The sequence below is a fragment of the Indicator indicator genome, chromosome 9 (genome assembly GCF_027791375.1).
Source record: "Indicator indicator isolate 239-I01 chromosome 9, UM_Iind_1.1, whole genome shotgun sequence".
Lineage (NCBI taxonomy): Eukaryota > Metazoa > Chordata > Aves > Piciformes > Indicatoridae > Indicator > Indicator indicator.
This window is the reverse complement of record NC_072018.1, coordinates 29,091,628-29,111,184: the sequence shown is the minus strand read 5'-3', so window position 1 is coordinate 29,111,184 and position 19,557 is coordinate 29,091,628. Positions and strand designations below refer to the sequence as shown.

The window sequence follows — 19,557 nt, the reverse complement described above, 5'->3', positions numbered from 1 at the left end:
GTTCACTTTCCTCTTACTGGACTCCTATTTGTTTCTAAAGCTTCTAGGGTGAGACACCAGCCTGTCCCACCTTTGGACCCAAATGTGTCACTGCCTTCCCTCTAACGTCCCTCCTTCACCAGCATTTCCCCCAAAACCAGTACTGCTGAGGAGAACATGCAGCCTTCAATGAAGCCCAAGGTCCAGGCAGCACTATGAGAGGTTCAAACCTGCACTCAGCACACACAGTAAGGAACATACAGAGACCACTTAGACACATGGCCAGAGCCTCACACACAACACTCAGCACTTGAGTAATTTCTGGCTTCCTACACGAGCTGGATGAAAGAGTCACACCGCCACACCACACCTAGCTGTAAGATGTGCCCCAAGAAGAGTCATCACACCAGAAGACACCAGAAGAGTGTACAACCCCAGGGTAGAGCTGAATTAAGCAGAATCACAAGCAGCTCAGACAACACCAGGCAAGGAAAGGCTACAGGAAGCGTGACAGGAATACAAAAAGGCAGTGACAAACCACTGAAGCTGTCTGTAACCAAGAGGCCACATGAAGCTGCACCACTCTGCCCTCACTTGCAGCCAAGTCTCACCTTCCACAGCTCCTTTGGGCACCGAGGCAGCTGTGAGGGCAGCCTCCCCACCCACTGAAACGAGCCACAGGAGCCACAGTGTCACATAAGCAACCTGCAGCTCATGGAGATGCATGAGCAGAAGTAATAGAAGTGCTGTATGCACCCTTCCCCTCCTCACCGTGCTGGAGAGGCTCCAACTCACACACTGCACCCAGCTCCAGGCACCACACTCAGGAAAGGTTCAGACAACTTGCAGAAGGGAGAGCTGTTTGAGTTGCTCTGTGAAAGCAGGACTTGGGGGCAGTCTGGAGAGAAGAAAGAAGTAGGGTCTTTCTCCTAGGGAAAGCAAAGTAGGAGCAGACACCTCTGTGATTGATCTAGATGATCCATTTCCACCCCCTGTAGGAGGCTGCTCAGAAGCCTGCCAGAAAGTGATTTGCAGAGAGGTTTTGAAGATGACCATGACCTCTGGCATCCAGCTGCAAGGTTTGCACTCAGAAACAGCAGCTCCTGGCTGCATCCTCCTTGGCAGAGGACATTCAACACTTAACAGTAACAGAGCATCTGGGCACAGAAAGCCCTTCCTTCCCATTTTAGGGACATAAGCTACACCAGGATCTTCTCCCAAGGATCAAGCAACAGTACTCGAGGAAAAGGCCTCAGGTTTCACTTGGAGAGGTTTAAGCTGGACATTTTCAACAATTTCTTCCCTGAAAGGATTTTCCAGTCCTTAAACAGGCTGCCCACTCTGGAACCACGGATGAGCCAAGTGAGGTCACCTCTATCTGCTCTCTGGCTACAGTGTGGAACTATAGCATCATCCTTTTGAGGGGTCTAGAGCACAAGTTCTGTGAGAGAACTGGGGTTGTTCAGCCTGGAGAGAAGGAGGCTCAGGGGAGACCACCTCATTTGCTACAGCTCCCTGAAAGGAGGTTGGAGCCAAGTGGGGGTTGGTCTCTTCACCCAAGAAACAAACAATAGGATGAGAGGGAATGGCCTCTCATTGCACCAGGGGAGGACTAAACCTTGGACACGGGGAACAATTTCTTTTCTGAAAAGGTTATCAAAGCCTGGAACAAGGTACCCAGGGCAACAGTGAAGTCACCATCCCTGAGGGACATGGCTTAGCGGTGACCTGGCAGTGCTGGGTGGACTCAATGATCATAAAAGTCTCTTCTAACCAAAAGGGCTGCATACCCCAGAGTCTCCTGCTGAAGGAATGTCAGAGGCACATTAGAAACTCCCCAATAACACCATACGTTTTGCTGCACAGCTTCTTTGGGCCAAGGAGCTCTTCAGTGTCTCTTCAAGAACAGCTAAAGGACAGTTCCCTCTACAGCCCTACCACTATGGCACTGAGCCAGCCTGTGACAGAAGGAGCAGACAGCTACCTCCCCCCCAGCCAGCAGAAGTGTGCATGCTGCAAAGCTACAACCATCTGGAGTCCTGACTCGCCGCTTCCCATATGCGCTGCTGGCAGCAACACAACAAGAGGAGTAAACCAGCCAGGGCTGGAGAAAGCTGTGGATCATCTTGCATGAAGCTCTTCTGCTCCTCTGTATCAGCTCCAGGGACACTAGCTCCTCTCCAAAGACATGGTACTTCCCTTGGACACATGTTGCTTGCTCCACATACCCACCCCCCACCCCCCCCCAAAGCCGTTTGCTCTTTTCCCAGCTCTATTGCTTGCAGGCTAGAGAGCTGCTGCCAGGCACAGCTGAAAGGCTGAGGCAGCGCCCAAGGCTGCAGAGCCATTTGCAGTAGGGAACTGGAGGAGTCCTGCAGAAGGTCTGGTTCTGACCATGAATCACCTTTTGGGCTGGGCCCACCTAAGAGCAGGTACTGGTTCCATCTGTCTTCCAGCTACACCAGGTTCACATACATATTAGTGTTACACAAGGTGAGCCACCTTCTCAGGTGACCTGATGTGCTGCTGCCACACACTGACCTCTGCCACCCAGGTGAAACACACAGGCCCACCCCGGGGATAAGGCAGAGAAAGCAGCTCAGCCAACAGCTCAGCTGTTCTTTGGTAATTTCGTGTTGCCATCCATACACACCCCATAATACTCGTGCCTTGCTCTGCCTATTTGGACAGAGCAGTTTATGCTGTTGCAGAAGTTTCCTGGGCAAGAACAGAGAATCCCAGCATGGTGGGTGTTAGAAGGGACCTGTGGATATCATCTGCTCCAACCCCACTGCTAAAGCAGGGTAATCAACAGCAGATCACCCTGAACTGAAATGTGCAGGTGAGTTTGGAATCTCTCCAGAGAAAGAGACTCCACAACCATTCTGGGCAGCCTGGTCCAGGGCTTCAGCAGCCTGAGAGGAAAGAATTTTCTCTCCAAGTTCAGAGGGAACTTCCTGGGTTCAAGTTTGTGCCCATTGCCCCTTGTCCAGTTGCCAGGCACCACTGAAAAGAGTCTGTGTCTATTCTCTTGACTCCTACCACTTAGCTGTTGATCAGCATTGAGAAGATCCCCCCTCAGTCTGCTGTTCTCTGCTGTTCCTCAACCCTTCTTCCGCAGAGAGATGCTTCAGACCTCTCATCATCTTTGTAACCTCTGCTGCATTCTCTCTTGAACTGGGGAGCCGAGACCTGGTCCCAGGACTCCAGATATGGCCACACTATGGCAGAGTAGAAGTGGAGGAGAGCTTCCTTTGACCTCACTAGGACAGAATAGAGGACTGTAAGAACAGTTAGTTGCATCAACTGTCTTTTCATCAACAGAGCAGTATGGATCTAGAGTCACATCTTCAGGACAAGGGGAGAGCAAGACAAGCCTCAATGCCTAAAGCAAGGATGGAATATGTGACCTGGTACCAGAAATTTGTGCCTGGATCACCCAGCCTAACAGAGCCCCAAAACACTTCCCCAAGCAAACAAGATAAAAAGGAAGGGAGCACTGCAAAGAGATCAAGTGGGGTTTCATTCCCCCTATGGCTTTGCCCCATGGCAGCACTGGGATCTTCCCTGCTGGTGCTCTCACTGCTGGTGCTTCCCACAGAGCTGTGCATCAGTGCAGGGCAGAATGATGCCCCCTGAGCTGAGCATGAACCCACCTGCTCTTATCAAAGCCCCTGCTGACTCAGTAAATCCACAACCTCTCCAGCAAAGCTACTTCTGCCAGCCAGACCACACTCCCTCCCTCAAGGCATACTCAGCTTTATTGGCCTCTGCTTGTTAGTTCAGCCATGCCAGCTGGGGAGTGATACTTCCATCATCTTCATCAGAGACCTGCTGACACATTTCAACCCTCTGCCATCCAAAACCAAGAGCAGGAGACACACCACTGCATAACTGGTGACAGCCAACACCATGATACCTCCTCACCCTGATTTGCATTCAGGGTCCTGTTCACATATTTAACTGCAATGGCATTTCCATGAAGCATCTCCAGAAAGACCATAACTTAGGAGCAAGTCTTTAGTGCACAGCAATCACCTGGACCTTTCCAAGTTCAACTACCAGCACCACTTATAGAGGATGGAGGTCATCTTCTCACTGCATGGGCACTGAAAAGGAAGACAGCAACATCTCAAATCCCTCCAGGCACTCCTGAACAGGCTGAACACACCACAGTCTCCACAGGGAACCTCATGCAACCTGTCCCATTGGTCAAACTAGATCTGTCAAGTGCATTTATCTCCATTTCATCAGATCTCAGTGTGCAAAGAGAGAGCAAGAGTAAGCCCTGACCACTCCTGCCACCACAGACTGCAAGAGAGGAGATCAGACCCACACAGACAGCCTCACCCAGCTATGCAGGACGCCAGACTTGTCCCAATTGTCCTGTGTGCTCAAGTGACACCCCATGAACCAAACTGGAAGGATGTGGTGTATCCAAGAACAAAAGAAAAGCAAAGGAGAAGGTGAGGTAGAACCTTCTAACTTTACTGCTGGTGCAGAAGGAAAAACACAGCAAACACCCTCCGCACAAACACACAATCCAGTGTTCCCCTGAGTTAAGGATACCAAAACCTCTGGCCCAAAATCAGCCCTCAGGGATTTAAACTGCCGTGGTAGAGCCTGTTAGCACTTCGAGCAGCTTCCTTCAAAGGTTTCCAGAGCTTGGAACAAGACACAGATGTGGTTCCACTTACACAAGGAGAGGGGATGATCTCTGGCACATTTCTGTGGGCCTGACTGTGCAGAGAGCAGCCACAGGGTTGGAGAAACACAGTCCTGAGATAACGTGGGGGGACCTCCTGTGCTGGCCATGCTCCCACCACAATGCACCCAGAACTCCCTTCTCCATGGCCCCATCACAGCAGGGGTGGCCACAGCACAACTTTGGCAAGGCACCATCCTCACTGCATGTGGTAATATGCCAGTCACCTTTCTTGAACACATCTGGTGGAGGGGACAGGCCAAAGTGCTGCTCCAAATTCCACCCACATGGCACCCAGCAATGTTTCCCACTACTTGAGACAGTGCAAGGAGGACACACGCATCAAACGTGGTTACATCCCACTCAAAACATTGTATTGGAGGACCTGAAGGTGTGTGTCCCCCCCCCAGCAGCATGGCTCGGGGAGCATAGTTGGGGTGTGATCATACTGCCACCGCTCCATGCTCTGCTGTCCCCATGCCAGAACCCACCGCATGGCACCCAGCCTGTCCTTCTGCAGTGGGGAAAACAGCCCAGGAGTGTTGCACTGGGCATTGTACCCCGCAGCACCTCATGCTGGGAAACAGGTTGGGGGACCCAGTTTTCAAGTGGAAACCCATTGGCAAGGTGGCACATGACAGTATCCCTGTCCTCTCCTTTAAGGAGGGGGTCCCACATTTCACGCCACCACACCTTTGCCCCACTGGTCTTCCCTGCACTCGGCAAGCCCCACCGCAAAACAGCTGGGAAGGTGAGGAGAGGGGTAAAAAAACATTTCAGTAGTGGGATTGCACCGGCCCTGACAGCACGTCCCATCCAGGAAACCGAGGGGGGTGCCCTGCACAGAGCCCAGCCCCCAGCACACTGCCCACGACCTCACCCCACCAGTGGTGAGGCAGCTGTGGGGGAGTGAGTGAGGATGTCACACACTTCATGCAGCCACCCTTCCACTACAGCTGACCCCCCCGCCCCACGGAACAGGACCCCACGGCTCCTCCTCCACGGAGTCAAAACCTACAGCAGCCCCTGCCTTCCACCCCTATGGCACAGGGCTCCGCTGCAGCTCTCCCTCCCCCTCCAAACCCCAAGCCTCCCTGCAGCTCAAAACTCCGGGTCCTATCTCAGCTCCCCCAAACGCGGGATCCACTACAGCTCGCCTTACAAACCCTGGCTCCCACAGCACCTACCGCGTCCGACGGTACCCCACACCCCCAGAACTTCCTCTGTGGCCCCCACTGTAGCCACCCTAAAACACCGGGCCCCACCACAGCCAGCCAGACACGCAAACACTGGGTCTTCCTGCATCACTGCAGCTTCCCACCCCCCGCCATAAACCTCCCTTCCAAAGAGCGACCCCTCAGGCATCCCCCTGACGGCGTCAGGCCTCGAGGCGCTCCCTGACTTCCGAGCCCCACACGCGAGCCCCCACGGCCTCCGCCTCCCACGCCTCGGCGCGCCACTACCTTGTACTTGCTGAAGCCGGCCAGCTGCTCGGCGGTCACGTACTCCATGGTAGCCAGCGATGAGCGACCCCTCTGCCGGTGCCACCGCTCCGCGCCCGCCCTGACCCCCGCCGGCCGCCGTAGCCCGCCTCTAGCCGCCGCATCGGCCCACCCGGCGTGGCCGTGACGCCACGGAGCCCCGCCCGCCGCGCGGGCACGGCGAGGCGAAGGGCCTGGTTGTGGGAGAGCGCCGCCTGCCGGAAGGGAGGGCACTGCGCCCTGAGAGGAGACGCAGGTCGCTCTGGTCCTTCCTGTCTTTCCTGCTGGCAGAGAGCACGGAGTCATGGAATTGTTTTGGTTGGAAGAGACTTTTGAGATCATTGGGTCCAACGCTTAACCCAGCAACGCAAGGTCACTGTTAAATCATGTCTCGCAGCATTTCAAAAGGCTTTTAAACTCCTCCACCGATGCCCTGTTCCAGGATTTTGGGGAAGAAATTGTTTCTCATGCCCAACCTAAACTTCCCCTGGTGCCACCTGAAGCCATTTCCTCTTGTCCTATCACTTGTTCAAGGCACATGGACCCCAGGCTGGTGCTTACTGGGCAATGGTGACAGGAAATGTGGATGGAGCCCCTCTTTGCTATCCTCAGACCTCCCTAGCCTCCCCCTAGTCCCTTTACCTGCCCTCTCCAGCTCCCATCTTTCCCATTGTTCATCAGCCACACCCCTACCAGGTAGTCACTGCTCAGCTTTAGATTCGCATCCCACCATGAGCAGGTCTTCTCCCTTCCCTGGTGACTTCTCTTGAGTGGGTCAGTGTCACTGAGAACTGTAGTTACAGGCAGGCTGAGCAACTGCATCCCTTGTGTAACTTGAAGGCATGTTTCCATTCTTTCCCATGGCAATTCCTGTAAGGAAGGACATGGCAGATGATTCCTCTGAGAGAGATACAGGCCATGGTGGACTGGCAGAGACACAGAATGGTGCTGAGCCTCCACATAGAGTACTGGCTCCCTATACTGGAGAAAGAGCTGCGAGTTATTAGCCTTAAGAGAGGGAAAAGTTGAAAATTATCTCAAGCTTGTAAGCAATGCACAGTACATATGGGAGAAGAAAGCTCTGCAAGAGTGTTTTAGGCACATGGCAAGATAAGGGTGGCACCATGGACCCTCCAGCAGGACCCAAGGAACCCCTACTCACCAACTTGCCCCCCCTGAAGTTTGCTGCTGAATTCATGGGCACACTCATTTTGAGGGTTACCAGTACTCACCTACCCTAGCATCAGGAGCAAGAGCTGTGAGCTACACTCTTGCCCCAGCTGCTGGTGCTCAGCCCTTCACTCCTCTCGTTCACACTCCTCCCCCCTCCAGGTAGTTCATTTTCAGGACACACACCCTTCCCATCCCAGTAGCTACAGGTTGAAGACCTCCACTTGCCTCCGTAGCTGGCACTGACACTCTCCCACTCACTCCAGTAGCTGCACTGAGACCCTGCTCACTGCAGTAGCTGACACCATGCACCACAGGCACCTACACTCCTAGTCTGACTCTAGCAGCTGGCCCCAAACTCCCCAGACACACAGGTCTCACCAGAACCTGCCGTTTAGTCCTTGCAGCACACACAAACACTGATGAGGTTTGTCTCCTGTCATTGCCTACATGTCTGTTTTCTCAGGTCTGTGTCTTGCTATATTTTGGGTTTGGTTCCCAGTTTTTCCCTTACTTTCCCAGCTAACCAATTCCCTGCTCAGGTAACCTCACTGGAATAGCCTCCTTACCCTCTCCCTCAGCAAAAGTTTGTCTGAGCAGGCTTGGTTCTCAGCACTGCCTCACTTTGTTTGTCAGATTGGTTTGACAGGATGTTCTTCTTTACAGCTACATCTCCTTCTTATTATCCCTTGAGACACTGAGGAAGGTCCTTGACCATACACCCTGAAAGAAGCAGATACTCTCCTTGCACACATCCTTCCACAGACTGTCTCCCAACTGCCATCTGCTCTGTCTTCACAGCACAAATGCTGAAGTCACAAGCAACTACCAAAGTCCACACAGGCTGTTCTTTGAACTGCTTTAATGACAGAACAGCTAATGATCTACCAGCTCACATTATCAACAAGGTATCAATAATGGAATGATAATCCCAAAACACAAACCAGCACAGCCTGCAGCCAGTCGCAAGCTGCTTTCAATTTCTGCAGCGCTTTCTTTAAGCATCACAAGGTTTTCATCCTGGAAAATTACCTTTTTTTCTCCAATGTCACTTATTTTCCATTATCAGCTGATAAAATTGATACTTTTCCACCCTCTGCCCTAGGCAGGACACATCTGGAGGACTGCGGCAGTTATGGACTCCTTCAAGAGTGAAGGAACTACTGGAGAGAGCCCAGCAGAGGCCACCAAACTGCTAAGAGGAGCGAAGAATCTCTCTGAGGAGCAAAGGCTGAGAGACCTGGGGATGTTTAGCCTGGAGAAGAGCAACCTAAGGGGATCTTCTCAATGCTTAGCAATAGCTAAAGGTCAGAGGGCAAGAAGAAGGGGGCAGACACTTTTCAGTGGTGCCCAGCTGAACAGAACAAGAGGCAAGGGCACAGGCTGGAACCCAAAAAGTTCCACCTGACCAGGAGGAAAACTTCTTTCTCATGAGGGTGTGGCAGCCCTAGCAGAGGCTGCCCAGAGAGATTGTGGAGTCTCCTTCTTTAAAGAGATTCTAAATTTGCCCAGACATGATCCTGGGCAACTTGCTGTGGGTGACCCTATTTTAACATAGAGGTTGGGCTAGATGATCTCCAGAACTCCCTTCCAACCCCTAGCAACCTATGATTCTGGAAATTCCTGAGCCATGGCTGGATCCTTCATGTGGCTTGAGGCCATATTAATGTCAGGGGTTAACGCAAAGGCTAACCTGCCTGCTCCCCCAACACAAAAGTGAGGGGAAAAGTAGCACACAAAACTTAGGGTTGAGACAGAGAAAGAGTTTAATATAACATAAGATATCATAATGCATAATTACCTTAGCTAATAATCTCATTAGTCTAATAATACAATGCATGATTACCATAGCTTAGCCTATTTGCAGAAGAAGTGCAGTGAAATACAGGAAAACCAAAGCAGCAGAAAACAGAAAAATAACCCAAACCTGCAGCTGCCCAACTCCCACCCACCCTGCCACCATGCCTGCAGAAAAGAGCCAGCACCCGCGAACCTGGAACCCAAAAGCAGCAACCAGAGCAGGAAGTCTCTTGTGTTGCAATCTGAACTTCAAGCCCCATAACACTTTGCTCCAGTTAGCACTTTCCATTTCAAAGCTGGCGTGACTGCAGCACGGTATGAATAACAGCAGCAGATCCAACCGCCGCGTGACAAGCAATCAGAACAACCTTCTGTGGATAGACTTGCAGCATTTCCCTCTAAAGTGCAAAGCAATTGCAGTTCTTCCTTCAAATCAACTTGGCCTTAAAGCTTCTCCAGTTCATCAAGTGCTTCCTGCTTTGTAATTCTCTGCCATGATTCAGGGATTTTTCCTTTGCCCTCGAATTTCCCATTGTAGTGCTTCTCCAACTCTCCTCTGAAATGAGACACAAACCATTTCCAGTATGCTTGCATGGATGGATCAGGGGGAATGTTCCAAGTGGAATAAGGAGGCCCTGCATCCCGGTATCTCTTGAAGGGGATCACTGTGTCTTCACTAATTCTGAATACATTCTCACTTGCAACATCGCTAGAACAAATATCAATGCACAGGTTGTCTGTGTCACGCCACATCCATCCCTCTACAGCTTGTGGCCGGTGGAAGACGAGCTGATGGTCTCCATCATGGTTTGGTATGGTGTTTGTGCAAACAGCCCCACAAAAGGGACACTTCTCCCAGCACCCCGAAAACTGCTCAGCCAGGATTGTGTGAGGCTGCCTTTCAAAGGAGCTCATATCAGCATCAGCAAGCTTTTTCTTGAGTTGATCCTTCAGGGAAAGCAGTCCTTCTGCCATGGCATTATTCAGGAACTCTATGTCAGCTATCTCCTGATGTTCAATGCCCTTCAGGTCCCTCCTGGGCAGGTTCAGCACTTCTCCAAGTGTGCTGCAAAATTCATCCAGCCAAAGGGAGATTTTGTCATTTCTGTCTGCTCTGTCTTTGACAACCTTGGTTGAGGCAAACACTGCTGACTGGATCCTTTCGTAGAGGAGAGTAAGGGAGTCATCTAAAAACTTCCCCAGCCGCCTGTTCTCGTCTAAACAGTACGTCCTAACACGTGTCTCGATGTAACTCTCCAAAGTATCTTTGGGGCAGATCAGGTAATTCTTGTATTTCTCAAAATTCTCTTCCTGTGCCAGGTATCTCAGGAGGCAAACCTCCAGGGAGTACCTGTTGCCACTGAAATCTGGGATTTTATCCTTCATGTCTCGAGCTATGGCAAGGGCTGTCCTCTCGTAAACCGCCTGGTGAAGAGCTGGAGAGATCTTGTCACACAGAAAAGCAGCAAATGTCGTGATGGAAGTGGCTCCTTGGCAGGAAATCTGGAAGCACCTGAAGAAATCTTCTCGCTTGCTCTCCAGGTATATGCTTGGATCATTTGCTTCTCTGAACGCCAGGTGCATCGCTTTAAACCTCTCCGCTGCCGTTCTGCACAGGTAGATCGATAAATCTATTCTGTAATCTTTATTAAAACTGTATTTTGCATTGCTAGGGACAGAGTTCATGCCCTTCTGCACCTCATTTAGTATTTCATGAATAAAATTTCGGCTGTAATCCCTTTTCTCCTTCTCCTTCCTGTCAATGTTTGCCTTCACACATGCTATGATGCTCTCTGTGATGCACTCTATACTGTTCAAGTTGGCACTATCAAAAGTCGTAGCCCAGAAGCGAAAGCTTTTTTTCTTAGCAATGTGTTTCTCCAAGTCAACGGAAAACTTCCTGTATTTGGGAAATGTCCTGATTCGTTCATGTAAGTTGGGCTCCTTAAAGTGATCTAGAAGGACATTTTCTATTTCTACATCAATATCAACTTGTTCTGGAGGCACAGTAGCAGAGGAGACCTCAGTAATCCAGGTCGCCCAGAGAGAAATGAAGTTGTCTCGCAGCTGCTTGTCACTGAGACTCTGTCCCTTCAGAGACAGAGCCAACTGCCTACTCCTTTTAAGGAGCTCACTTTCATAGTCTGACTTCCTCTCCTCCAGTTTACACTGACTCTTCTTTAGCTCAATGAGATTCTCACATTTCTTCCTTGTTTCAAGCAAAAGAGACTCTTTTAGTTCTCTCAGCTTCAGTTCTGTGCTGCTCTTCCACTGGACCAAGATCTCACAGTCTCTGTCTTCACTGAAATATTTCTCCATGCTTTTCATGATGGTATCATATGTCCCTTGCACTTGTGCTTCAAGGTGTTCTGCGGTGACCTTCTGCAAGTCCCCATTACGAATTTTATTGTCCAGTTTTACCTGCAAGTCTAAGATGTGACTCCTCAGCTGCCAGGTCCACTCACTAAATGCGGTTTCCAGTTTCTTGTATGTAGCAATCTCCACTGAGTTCTTGAAGCTGAAGACAAAGTTCTCATTCAGCAAAGCATTCCAGAGGTCACTAATGCGAACCTTCAAGCTGGAGAGCCTCAAAACACTGCCCTGCGACTCCTTCTTGGCAGCTTGGAGAACTTTGGTTTTCAATTCCTGGACATTCTGGCTGTAGGTAGGGTTGGGTGGTGCCATTGGGGGGTTTCCTTCCCACAGGTGGGCAAAGTAATGGATGTGAGTGTTCACGTCAAAGCGGATGACTTCGCTGAAACAGGAGGCATCACAGAATTCCTGCTGGGCAGCTATCACTGTCATTTCATCCAACTTTTCCTGCAGACGTCTTTGGCCTTCCATGTTCTGCTCCTTGGCAGTTATCTCTCCCACATTTTGGTGTACGAACAGGCAGCTCGGGGAAAGCTTTACCTGCTTCATCCTCAGGAAAGCCTGCACAGCAATCTGAAGGACATCTTGCATTTCTGAAGGATTTTCTCCCAAGATATTTATCAGAGTCATGTTGCCAATGCCAATGACAAAGGTGGCCAACTCGTTGTCATGATTAAGGGACTGTTTGTTGGCCATCTCTGTAGCACGGAGTCCCTCTGTGTCAACAACTAGCACGTAATCAAAGCCAACGTCTTCCTGCAGCTTCACGTCCACTTTAATTAGCTGCATAAACGCTCCCCGCGTGCATCTGCCTGCACTGACATTAAACTGGAGACCAAACATGGCATTCAACAGGGTTGACTTCCCTGTGCTCTGGATGCCAAGCACTGAGAGGACAAACACTCGCTTGTCTCCCAGCTTCTCAATTAACTTATCAAAGATTGCTCTAATCCACCGTAATGGGACATAAGATGCATCACCATCCATCAGCTCAATTGGATATCCTGAAACCATCAGATCGACTGCAATGTCAGGTAGTTCAACAAAAAGTTTATCCTTTGAGTTCATTGATTCCAGAGCTTCGTATATCTGCCCAACCTCTCTTAAAAGGTGCTCCAAGCCAATAGAGGAATCGTTGATTTCATTGGAGAGGGCATCTAACTTGCTCAGCAGATCATTTTTCTCATTGCTTTTCTTCATGGCCAGGATTTGAGACCATAACTTGTGATAATCTCTCTTGAGTTCATCCAGGCGATCGGAGGACAAGTCATCCATAAAGATCTTCATCCACTGCAAGAAGTATTTCTTGGTATCTGCTGGCTTGGACTGGAGAAAGCTTAGGAATGACTTCATCAGCTCATTGAGGGGGAATGCTTTGTTGAGTTGCTTTCTCCTTATTTGTGCCTTCTCTGATTCAATTTTGCTCCGGTGATGCTCTATGCTCTCGTTCCCCTTTTCCTGCAGCCGAGTGAGTTCTTTGTCCTTCTTGCACCACATGTACCACAGTTGCCCTTGAAGAGGCAGCAGCTGGGATTTGATCTCAAACAACTTCTCCTTCTTCAGAAGATTCACCAGTGCCTTTGCCTTTTCTTTGGCTAACACACACGCTCCTTTATCTTCATCGACTAAGAAGCCATGTTTGCGAGCTTTGTCCAGGCAGGCATCAAGGCTGAAAAGTGTGTTAGAGCCTTCCAGGAGATCCTTGATGGTCTTTGTCAGCTCCTCCACTAGTTCTGCTTCGTTCCTGTTCTTGATACCTATACTCACGTTGCGGCTAGATCGGCCAGCTGCAACATTCTCTTTTTCGGTGAAAAGACAAACCAAAGGCCTTTGTGACTCCCACAGCTGACGTAAAATCATCATCCCTTTCTTGTCACTCTGATCAGACCCAGATACGAGAGCCACGTTCACAGCAGATATCTCCTGCAGGAAGTGCAGCTGCTCTTCGTAATCCCTCGCGTCCCCGCGCAGGTTACAGAAAGCCACGCAGCAGTCAAAGCTGTCATCATCGCTGTCCCGGGGGCAGTACCAGGAGATCTCCACCACACCTTTCATCAGCAAACAGTCTTGGGTGCTGCCTTTGCAATGGCGGTGGAAGAAAGTGTCATGTTTGCGTTTGCTCAGCAGGGCGTTCAGGATCTGAGACTTGGAAGAGGAGGGAGAGCTGCCGATCCGGATGAAGGACACGATGGGTGTCTCGGCCTGGGAAATGAGCTTGTTTTTGTAACTGTTAATCCTTGCTTGCTCTCCCAACTTCTCAGCCCCTTTCCAGCTCTTTTTGATTTGGCTGAGGGACCAGAGGGGGAACTCTATCTGTGAAGTGCAGGGGTTTGGTACCAGCAGAGGTAGCGCAAACTGGCAGAAAGCAAGTTTTGTTAAGATGTATTGCCTCGTGAAGTCATCAGCACAATGGAAAATTGCCATCTGGAGGTCCATGGGGTGCACGTGACTGTCGCTGGTTGCAGATTCAGATGCTTCTTCCCCCAAATAACTCAAAAATTCATCAAAGGAAGCGGAAGGTTCGCACTCTTGCTCTATGGGTTTGGGCACAGCTGTTACTGGGCTGCTCTCATTCTTGCAAGTCAGGTACCTCACTCTATAATCCACACTTAAAAGCTTTTGCAGGAAGTGAAATGGTAGCTCACTCTCCTGGCTGGGCTGGCTGTCAGGTAAAGGTATCTTGTATATGGCATGGAAATCTTCTGTCCCCATTTTCCTTGGGTAGTGACTTTCCAGTCCAAGGCGCTGAAGCAAGTGGAGAAACTCTCGGTTTGCAATGGCTTGGCTTGCTTGGGATTCAGTGTCCTCTGCTTTGGATGTGGACTGACTAGAAGGCTCTACCCTTTCAAAAGTCTCTTCCATGTCTTGGATTATACTGGTTGTCTTCAGCTCATCACAAGTGTCATCCACGTGCCCATTAAGGAAAGAATTCAAGTCACTCTCCAGCATCTCCCAGTCTTTGAATCCTTTCTGCTTTTCCAGGAGAGTCTTTATCTCGGCAGACCACAACGTTTTCATTTGATCTTCCATCAAAACAAAACGTTCATTCTTCTTTTCAGGGGACACTTCTTTGTATTCAGGTGTTACAGTTAGACCTGTCAGCAGCAGGAAGGCCTGGGCTCTGTAAACGTCTTGTTCCTTCAGACTCAGGTACTCCTTGTGCCTCATTTCCATTTCATTTATCATGAAGTGAATTTCGGGATATCCAAGGAGGTACCGAAAAGTGCTCCTTTCCACCTGGTATCCCACACTGGTCGTAATTAAGAGCACCAATAGCTCTATGTCTTTCTGTGCCCTTTCCTGGAGACACTGGAGTAAGGAATAAACAGCTAGGCTTGCAGTCAAGGTGGCTTTTATCTTTGCTTCATGAACGGCAGACACAGAGGCTTCTGGTGCGTAGCTGACTTCCTGGATGTACTTCTTCATTTCCAGCAGTGTCTTGGTGAGGTCTTCAAGCTCAGAAACATGGGGAGTTTCAGGAAGCATGTGCTCAGTATCAAAGATCCATTCCATAATGAAGGAAGCCCTGGGGAAGTCCTTGACAGCATAGACATGAGGATCCAGGAGGCACCTCATCAGGAACTTGATGTAGGTGATGTTTTCTGGAGGTGACCTCTTGCAAAACACAACAGTATTCAGCAAGAACTCCTGCAGTGCTTTATCCGACAGGCATATGTTGATCCACACACTATGGCTTTTGGTTTTCTCATTCAGATTCTGCTTGAAATCTATCAAGGTTAGGAGCTTCCTTTCATCCCCCTTCATCTCCCAGGCCTTCACGCACTCCACAAAATCTCTGGCCTCTTGCACTGCGCTGACCAGTTCCTCTCCAAACATGCTGCCGACGCTGTGATTTGTCAGCGCCTCATAGGCAGCCCTGAGGCTGCTGGCCAGTTGATAGATGGACTTAAAATCACTGGTGTGATTGGAGAGGATTATATCCCACACAGGGGTCAGCTGAAAACCTCGGTCGATGACACACCAGGTCGTGTTATTAGTTACAAGCCCCAGTTTCCACTGAGGAAGTGAATCTGTCTCTGGTGGGCCCCCTGTGGTGGTCACGTAGAGCTGGATTGCTGTGTAGGCACTCCTTCCATCGCTTCCCTGGAAAGAAGCCTGGGAGCTGGACTTTGAAACATCTACATTTGCTGCCACACTGGCAACAAAGCCGCTGTAGCTGGCCCCAACATAGCTACTGAGTGCTTCAGAGGCTTGTCGCTTCATCTCCTCCCGCTGCTCAGCCCTGAATCCTTCCGCAGTTGCCTTCCACCAGAATATCCCCCCAAAATGGAGGGGACCCTGGCTCACATGGGACCCAAACCTGCTGAAGAAGCTTGCACACCTGCTCTTCAGCATGTTTGGCCTGTCTCCTTCGGGAGTGATGCTCAAAAGAGTCTCGAGTTCTTGCAGCTCCTTCAGGGCCACATCTGAAAGGTGAAGCTGATCCTTTTGGAAGTAGCAGGAGGCCAGAGGGATGTACTGGTACTTGGTGGTGCAAAGGTAGCTCTGCTCAGAGTGGAACTGCTGGGTGCTCTCTGACTGTGAGGATCTGCTGTAATCTACATCAGATTCAAAACTAAACCCCCAGAGCCCGGCTTTGGCTGAAACACTGATGCTGAACCCCAGCTGCTGCATGGACTTGGTGAAAGTGGCTTCTTCTGCAGAGGAGGAGAACTCCTTCCTCTCAAGCACTGATCCGTGCTCTGGACCAGCAAGCTTGAATCCATCAGGAACCCTGATCAGCTGGTCTCGCCTTGCCAGCACATCAGCAAGGCTGCTGGTTCTGTAGATGCCCTGCAGGGCCAGGCCCCCTGATGCCCGCCTCAGGACCTCTGTGTCTGACACATTCTCATCCCTGCCCACTGATGACTCGGGCTGCTCCAGCTGATTCTGGATACGCTCCAGCACATCCACCAATGACTTCTCAGGTAGTGTCCAGTACTCTTTGGGAATCTCCAAGGCTTGCCACAGAGCTTCCCCTTTCTCTTTTATAACATCCTTGCTGTGGCTCTTCTGAGATTCTTTCAGCTCCTTCAGGGCTTGCTTGGCTGCTTCTTGTCTCTGCTTTGTCATTTTCAAGTGCTCCTCCTGCACGTCCTCAACAGCTGCTTTCTCGTCTGTGAGTTCTAGGAGCTTTTGGAGGGCTTTGGTTTCCCAGGAGTATCGTACTTCACGCTCCAGCTTCAGGTAATCTTCATACTGCAGATGTTTCAGGGCTTCTCTGGACTTGACTCCCAGTATCTCCCACAGTTTGGGAAGCCAGTATCTGTCATCCAGTCCTTCTTTCTCACATGCTTCTGCAAGTAGCTTTTTAGCAAGATGTGCCTTTTCATCATCTCCTACCATGTTTTCCTGGGAATCCATGGCTGCAGAAGAAGAAAACAGACATTTTTTAAGTTACATAGTTTGATAAGAGCCTCTTACAAGGGCTGTGCGGGATAGAAGAGGAAGCTTTTGTATTTGTTCAGGAGGGTTCTGGTGTGTGATAATTGTAAATATTGTGAATATCATTGTCATTTGATCACCACTATTCATGTACCTCTACATTCCTAGTTTGCATGGCTTTTACACCCTCAGGATGGGACTTCACTTCTACACTGAGCTAGTCTGGCTTGAATACCTCTATGGGGAGTAATCTTCCTCATGCCAACCTAAACGTGCCCTGGTGCACTCTGAGGCCATTTCCTCTTCTCCTATTGCTTGTTCCTTGGGAGAAGAGACTGACCCCACCTCACTCCAACCTCCTTTCAGGGAGTTGTAGAGAACTCTAAGCCTCTTCTTCTCCAGGGTTGACAGCCTTTCTTGGGAAAAAAATTGTTCCTCGTGCCCTACCTAAACCTCCCCTGGTGCAATCTCAGAATCACAGAAACATTCAGGTTGGAAAAGACCCTTGGGATCAGTAAGACCAATCAATAACCCTACTCTGCAAGGTTCACCCCTAAACCATATCCTCAAGCACCACATCCGAACGACCTTTAAACACATCCAGGGTTGGTGACTCAACCACCTCCCTGAGCAGCACATTCCAATGCCTGACCACTCTTGCTGGGAAAAAAATTTTCCTAATGTCCAGTCTAAACCTACCCAGTTGCAGCTTGAGGCCGTCCCTTCTTGTTCCATCACTAATTATCTGGGAGGAGAGACCAGCACCAGCCTCTCCAGAACATCCTTTCAGGTAGTCATAGACAGCGATGAAGTCTCTCCTCAGCCTCCTCTTTTTCAAACTAACCATCCCCAGCTCCTTCAGTTGCCCTTCATAAGATTTATTCTCCAGGCCCTTCCCCAGCTTCGCTGCCCTCCTCTGCACTGGCTCCAGCACCTGAATATCTCTCTTGTATTGAGGTGTCCAAAACCGAACACAGTATGCAAGATGTGGCCTCACCAAAGCTGAGTACCAGGGGACAATCACCTCCCTACTCCTGCTGGACACAGCATTTCTAATCCCAGCCAGGATGCCATTGGCTTTCTTGGCCACCTGGGCACACTGCTTGCTCATATTCAGTTACTTGTCAATTACAACCCCCAGGTCCCTTTCTGCCAGACAGCTTTCCAGCCACACTTCCCCAAGCCTGTAGCATTGCTTGGGGTTGTTGTGACCCAAGAGCAGGACCTGGCATTTGGCCTTGTTGAAGCTCATCCCATTAACACTGGCCCATTGATCCAATCTATCCAAGTCCCTCTGTAGAGCCTTCCTATGCTGGTGCAGATCCACACTCCCATCTAACTTGGTGTCATATGCAAACTCATTGATGACTGTCCTGAAGGGACAAAGCCTCAAAAATGCTTTGAGACAGACAATGGAGCAGGAGCCAGAAGGTCTGGTTTTTCAGGAGATTGCCCACATTACCCAGGCTTGTCTGAACATGCCCTGGGATCCTGGGCCAGGTGTGCGTGCCTTTGGCCACATTCTGAGAAAACTGATTCTATAGGTTAAAGTATCAGGTTTCTATCTCTTAATCTTTGTTGTCATTGGCCATCATTGTCTGGGAAAAATCTATGAATACTAGCCCAAAGAGCAAGTTCCTTGCCTTGCCATGTTCAAGATCTGGGAGAGGCCACAAGCCTTAACCCTGCAAGCCCGAGAAGCCAAGCCTCACTAGCCTTGCAATTTGGAATCTGTGCTGTGCCTCAGTTTATGCTCAGTGAGTATAATCTAGCAAATCTGATCTTTTTGTAAGCATCTGTTAAAAAGTCTGTTGCCCTAGAGAATTCAAGAGCCCTCCCCACCCCACCATGTGTGCAAAGCTGGCATGTTGCCGATGGTTTTCTTTTTCCTTTACAGCTTAAATTATTGTTTCTGGGGTTTTTTTGCTAATATTAAGTTGTTACATGTTCCTGCTGGTGAGATATCTGTTCTACAACTGAATATTTAGACCCAGTAAATGGGTTTTATTAATATTTTCCATGGGATTTTTTAAAATTAATAAAGTTACTAGTATTTTTAGTTGTTCTGCCTATTAAATATTAATAAATCCATACATTTGTGATTATGACACACTCGATGTCTGCATGAAAATCATCAACAAAGATGTTAAACAGAAGTGGTCCCAACGCTGAGCCCTGAGGTACACCACTTGTGACCGGGTGCCCAGGCTTGTTCAGATATGTCTTCTGGTGGAGGTAAACAAAGTGCACACATTCCACGTGTGCCTGGCCATCTGCCACACTTATGGACTGCGTGTGCATCTTTCCACATTTGGGCAAACTTTATTCTGTAGGTTAAACTATCTGGTTTCCCTCGTTTTCCTCTTCTGCCATTGGCCATTATTGTCTTTGGCAACTTATTAATACAAGCCAAGATGGTAAACAACTGGCCTTTGTTTTCCCAAGAAGTCCTAGGTCTCACCAAAGCCTATCCTGTACGTGTGAAACCGCAATGAACGCTGTAGCCAAAGGCAGTGAAAGCTTCTATACTCGAAAGCAGCCTCCATGTACCCACACCAGAGTCTGCAGCCATAAGCCACTTTGCTCAGCCAGCGAGTCCTGCCACACTCGCACAAGCTGCTCGAACTGTGGCAAGACACCCACGAACCGTGAACCCCTCGTCCC

General features: G+C 49.8%; 1 protein-coding gene across 1 annotated transcript; it reads right to left on the bottom strand.

Annotated features, from left to right (window-relative positions):
- Positions 1-9,579: 9,579 nt before the first annotated feature.
- On the bottom strand, positions 9,580-16,872 carry LOC128968789 (interferon-induced very large GTPase 1-like). The gene has a single exon (XM_054383371.1). It carries the CDS (start codon positions 16,870-16,872, stop codon positions 9,580-9,582), a length of 7,293 nt encoding a protein of 2,430 aa, XP_054239346.1.
- Between the last annotated feature and the right edge of the window lie 2,685 nt (positions 16,873-19,557).

What these genes read in the sequence shown, in the direction of transcription:
- LOC128968789 (XM_054383371.1), bottom strand. Translation starts at nt 16,872, where the DNA reads ATGGATTCCCAGGAAAACATGGTAGGAGATGATGAAAAGGCACATCTT.